The sequence below is a fragment of the Garra rufa genome, chromosome 2 (assembly GCF_049309525.1).
Source record: "Garra rufa chromosome 2, GarRuf1.0, whole genome shotgun sequence".
NCBI lineage: Eukaryota > Metazoa > Chordata > Actinopteri > Cypriniformes > Cyprinidae > Garra > Garra rufa.
In genome coordinates this window covers 57,130,656-57,136,655 of record NC_133362.1, presented here as the reverse complement: position 1 = coordinate 57,136,655, position 6,000 = coordinate 57,130,656, and the positions used below count along the sequence as shown (strand labels likewise).

At 40.6% G+C, this 6,000-nt stretch overlaps 1 protein-coding gene across 1 annotated transcript in view; it reads left to right on the top strand.

Annotated features, from left to right (window-relative positions):
- Positions 1 to 250: 250 nt before the first annotated feature.
- Positions 251 to 6,000, top strand: part of LOC141325997 (uncharacterized) — an 85,411-nt gene continuing 79,661 nt past the window's right edge. The window contains exon 1 of the mRNA XM_073834712.1: positions 251 to 1,251. Within this exon, the coding sequence (XP_073690813.1) occupies positions 766 to 1,251 (486 nt within the window). The 5' untranslated portion in view covers positions 251 to 765. The remainder of the gene's footprint in view (positions 1,252 to 6,000) is intronic.

The window sequence follows — 6,000 nt, the reverse complement described above, 5'->3', positions numbered from 1 at the left end:
GGGCCCAGGTCAGGAAGCAGACAGACTGGCTAAACCGACCGTCTGCTAGCCACCTCATGTCAGAAACCAGATAATTCTCAGCACATAGAGATCCTTTTACCTAGATATCACACTATAGAGAATGTGTCTGTTCCTCAAGCTAGAAAATACAAAAAACACCCAAACCAAATTAAGAGTAACAATTTAATTGATGTTCAACAAATAAAAAAATTTATACAATACAGAGAAACAAATGATAAAGCTGGCTTATTGAATATCAAATTTGAAATTAATTGGTTGATTATCTGATCGTGCTCCTCCCGAACCTTGTTAATAAAATATAATTTGGGGAGTTTCTCCTCTTTCTTTTTTCCTAGCCTCTCTAAATGTCTCCCCAGGAGACATCAAATGGGTATATAATAGTTGAGAGCAGTCTATATACATTTCCTAGATTTATTTAATTGTATAACAGCCACCTTAATCTTTGTAGGATACCGGCCAACTAGGATCAGGTTTGGACGCCCTGGTAGGATCTAGCATACATGCATTACATATCTACAAGTTGTGATGTTAATTGCTTTGTGCCATTAAACTGAGGTTAACTTTTATATTTTTTGTATTTCCACCTTAGATCTAACAGCGCTGAAAGAGGAGAGAGAAGAACTTAATGAAACTGAAGAGAAAGATCAGTTTGAAAATATTCATTTTGTATCTGGAGAAAAGTCTTCTTGTTTCTTAGAGTCTGAAAAGACTTCTAAACAAGAAAGTGCTCAAAAGACAGAAACTATGAGTAGTTTCATTTTCTGTCAGTGTGGTAAGAGTTTCAAACAACAAAGACACCTTAAAAGGCACATGAGGATTCACACTGGAGTGAAGCCTTACTCATGCCAACAGTGTGGAAAAAGTTTCACTCGTAAAGGATGCCTTAACAGACACATGATATTTCACACTGGAGAGAAGCCTTACTCATGCAAACAGTGTGGAAAGAGTTTCAAACAACAAGGATACATTAAAATGCACATGAGAGTTCACACTGGAGAGAAGCCTTACTCATGCAAACAGTGCGGAAAAAGTTTCACTCGTAAAGGATGCATTAACATTCACATGAGATTTCACACTGGAGAGAAGCCTTACACATGCAACCAGTGTGGAAAAAGTTTCACTCGTAAAGGATGCCTTAACATTCACATGAGAGTTCACACTGGAGAGAAGCCCTACACATGCAAACAGTGTGGAAAGAGTTTCAGTCAACGAGGACACCTTGAAAGTCACATGAAAATATACAATAGAGAAAAGCCTTACAGATCCCCTCAGTCTGAAAAGAGGTTGAATGAAAGTGGAAACTTTAAAGATCACCAGAAAATTCACATTACAGGGAGCCTTTTTATCTGCCAACAGTGTGGAAAGAGTTTCACTCATAAAACATACCTTAACAGTCATATGAGAGTTCACACTGGAGAGAAGCCTTACACATGCAAACAGTGTGGAAACAGTTTCAGTCAAAAAGGAGGCCTTAACAGGCACATGAAGATTCACATTAAAGAGAAGCTTAACAGATCCCCTTAGCGTGGACAGATTTTCAAACAAAATGTCTAGAAAGGACAGTTCCGGTCCTTGATTCTGATTGGCCACAATTAAACCTGTTGTAAATTACTCTATGACCTCACCTCTTTGTTTCTCGGCCACTACATTGTTACAACCACGATTACAGTTGAGGTCAAAAGTTTATATTACCCTTGTCAAAACAATCCTAAAGGATTCCAATAAGAATCCTATACAGGGCTCCTACAATGATATCAATTCTAATTCACATTTTAAAGCAATGTGTTTTGTCCATGGTACACTTTACAGTGTTGTTAGCTATATTGTGTTGGGAATCAAGGGAATCATATGCAATGAGAAAAGCAGAGTGAATACTGAGTGTTAGTGGTCAGATGGTCAAGAACTAAACGGTGCTTATTCTTGTCCACAAATGCCAACATCATTTTAAAGCTCTTTTAGGAAAAAAAAAATTGGTTTCTAAATCTTATAGCACTAGAATACAAATGCAACTTTATTGAGCACAATTTTTGTGCTGTGATGGGAGTTAAAGAGGACCTGTTATGCCCCTTTTTCTCAAGTAGTCTTAGGTGTTTTGAACTGAATAAAGTCAGTATCACATTTGCAATCGTGCTAATATTCAGGAAAACAGGACACTTCTTCTTTAAGTGTTGCTTAAACACACCATATGTTATAAATATAGAAAATATAGTTGACAGCACTGGTTTTCAAAGACTGAGATGCTTTTTCAAGATTGGATTGTGCCTTAAAGCCGATCGTAGAGACAAGTTGCAAGTAAACAAAAAATTTCATTGGACTATGATGTTACATAATTTTGTATTTGTATTTCCATAATGCTTGGCTTTCTGATTTCCTCCTGGGAGTCCTGACTAGCAGTGCAGGTTGCTAATTGAATAGTTACTCATATTTAGTATTTTAAATATGAAATTATGTTACATGTACTTTGTTACTCCCCAACCCTGGAGCCAAATAATTAAATAGAAACCGAAAATGTAGATTTAATTAGAAAATCTTTCTTACTTGAATTCTACTTTTAAATTCTCTAGCGTGAAGATAAACATGGCATAACTGTTTTTAATTATGGCTATAATTAATGTCTAAAATTGGAAGGAAATGCGTTTAATAGAGACAGATCAGTAGCAGTATTTGTATCAGTGAGACTGGTCTTCATTAACAATTGGCTACTTGGTGAAAGATGCCAATAAGCCACATATTTTAAATGTACAATGATTAAGTTGTTTTACATTAATTTGGAGATTCAATGTGAAACTATTGTCAAATTAGTATTGTCAGTTAGTTTTTAATTGATTGACAGCACTAGTCTAAATTTTTGTTGTCTGTTGCTTTGTGCCATTAAACTGCTGTTTACTTAATTTTTTCTTATTTCACCAAGAACTCAATGAAACAGAAAAGAAATATCAAAATGAGAAACATAATTTTAAAACAGAAGAAAATCAATTAGTTGCTCACAGAATAAAAAGACTTTCTCACCAGAAAAAAAAAAAAAAACACAAAGTACAAACCTTAATTCTAACATGAGAATTCAGACTGAAGAGAGACCTTACAGCTGCCAACAGTGTGGGAAGAGTTTCTCACGAAATGGAGCTCTTAAGACTCACATGAAATTTACATTGAAAAGAAGCCGTTAATATGCCCTCAGTGTGGAAAGAGTTTTACAAAGAAAAATAAGTCTGAATCAAAATATTAGTCAAACTTTTACCTTGCTGGGAAAAGCAACAATGTAACTGGAAGATTATAAATGAATTGACATAAACTGAACAAAATGACATGTTCCCATTGATTTTAAATGTATTCTAGCTTATTGTTTAGTCAATTTAATGTTGTAATATGTTTACGTTTATGGACTTTATCAGGAGAAGCATGAAAATATTATTCTAGTTTGTGCAGGTCTTTTTTTATAATCTGCACATTTCATTCTTTGTTGTGCTTTCATTAGCCTGGATGTACAGTAGATTAATTTGCTACAATAAACAATCCTAAGCAGCTGGCCTTCATTAATTTTTTTGTTAATTATACATTGAAAAAAAGTGTTTTAAAAAAATTATTAAATAGTTGTACTCAACAGTAACATTTTCATACCCCTCCTCTGTCTATGCACAAATAGCTTCTCATCAACCCATTATATTTATTTTTTGTTGGCTACCCAGCCAAGCTACATTTTACAACTCATCACTTTTAGCACATACTTCAAACACTTCATGGAATTCTCATTTGTACAGCATTTTTTCTGTTGCCAAATTACAAGGTTCTGTCATTTTTAAACACAGACTACTCACACCTACTCACACACACACACACACACACACACACACACACACACACACACACACTACAAACTGTAGTGATTGCTGTTGTGTGATAAATATCTCTGTTCTTGTGTTAAGATGCCTGTTTTCTGACACTGGATCCAAACACAGCAAACTTTCTGGGTTACTTTTCAGTAACCTTGTTCCCTGAGAGAGCGGAACGAGATGCTGCGCTGCTAAGCGCATTGGGAACGTCTCTATTCGTGACCAGCTGTGAATAATGTGTGTAACACGTCAACAGAATTGACCCGGAGGTATTATAGCCTCGGTTGATGACGTCATCAGAGCGCACCGTGACACGAGGCTATAAATAGATGAGCCACAGGTGCATCGTCAGGATATTTTGTCTGAAGAGCAGTCCTGCTGGACATCTTCAGCACGGCATGATAGCGCAGCATCTCGTTCCGCTCTCTCAGGGAACAAGGTTACTGAAAAGTAACCCAGAAAGTTCCCTTTTGAGAGCTACAGTCGATGCTGCGCTGCTAAGCGCATTGGGAACGAGAATACCCACGCCGCCGTGCTTGAACATGTCTGGACCCCTATGGCTGTGCAGGCGTGTTTCACAAGAACGCAAGGAGGCCTAGACATTAGCTTGTGATGTCGACTCAAGGACGTGAGAGCCCGGAGTGGCATGAACATCCAAGCTATAAAATCTTATGAATGTGTGCGGAGAGGACCAGCCCGCCGCATCACAAACTTGTTGCAGGGGAGCACCCCTTGCCAACGCATTGGACGAGGCGACCCCTCTGGTGGAGTGAGCCCTTAGACCTATAGGCGAAGCTTGACCGCGCGCCTCATAGGCAAGAGCAATAGCATCCCTGACCCAATGAGACACAGTCTGCTTGGAGGCAGCTGCCCCTCTGTTATGGACACCATAACAGATGAAAAGTTGCTCCGACTTACGCCACTGGCTAGTGCGGTGGACGTAAGCCTGAAGAGCACGGACTGGACACAGTCTATGAGATACCTCCTGCTCCGGCGTTAAAAACGGTGGAGGACAGAAGGCTTCAAGAATGACTGGATGAACAGCCGAGAATGGAACCTTGGGCAGGTAATCAGGATGAGGATGCAAAATCACTTTCACCATTCCTGGGGCAAAGTCTAAGCAGGATGACGAGATAGACAGAGCCTGCATATCCCCAATTCTCTTTAAAGAGGTTATTGCCATTAGAAAAACCATTTTAAAAGTCAGAAGTTTATCAGACGCTGACTCCAAAGGTTCAAAGGGGGGTCCAGCCAGACCCTCAAGGACTGTAGATAAGTCCCAGGAAGGGATCTTGGTCTTTACTGGAGGCCTCAGTCGTCTGGCTCCACAGAGGAAGCGAGAGAGCAGAGGGTGTCTCCCAAGTGGTGCACCATCAATTAAGGCGTGGCAAGCCGAAAGAGCGGCCACATAAACCCTAAGAGTAGCAGGACATGTACCTGTCGATAATTTATCTTGCATAAAGTCCAGTACTGAAGCAATCTGGCAGTTAACTGGATCTACATTGTGCTCTGCGCACCACCTTTCAAAAACTCCCCATTTGATGGCATAATTTTTCCTAGTGGAGGGAGCCCTAGCACTTAGGATGGTCTCAATAACGGCAGGTGAAAGCCCAGTGTCCCTCAGTTGGTTCCCCTCAGGGGCCAAACATGAAGATTCCACAGGTCGGGCCTGGGATGGAATATCATTCCCCCCGCCTGAGATAGAAGGTCCCTCCTCTCCGGAATCGCCCAAGGCGAGCCGTCGAGGAGAGATGTTATCTCCGAGAACCATACTCTGTTCGGCCAACGTGGTGCCACCAACAGGAGGCAAATCCCTTGTTGGCGAACCCTGGCTAGAACCCCTGGGAGCAGAGAAACTGGAGGAAACGCATACAGGCGCATTTTGGGCCATGTGTGCGACATCGCATCCAGACCCAACGGAGCTGGGTGACTCAGAGAGCAGTAGAGGGGACATTGCGCTGTCTGAAAAGAGGCGAAGAGGTCCACTTCCGCCTGGTAGAATCTGTTCCAGATCTGATTCACTATCTCTGGGTGGAGTTTCCACTCCCCTGATGGTAGTGTCTGTCTGGACAGTAAATCTGCTCCCACATTCAGGCGCCCTGGAATGTACACTGCCTTGAGTGACAGGAACTTTCCTTGGGCCCAGAAA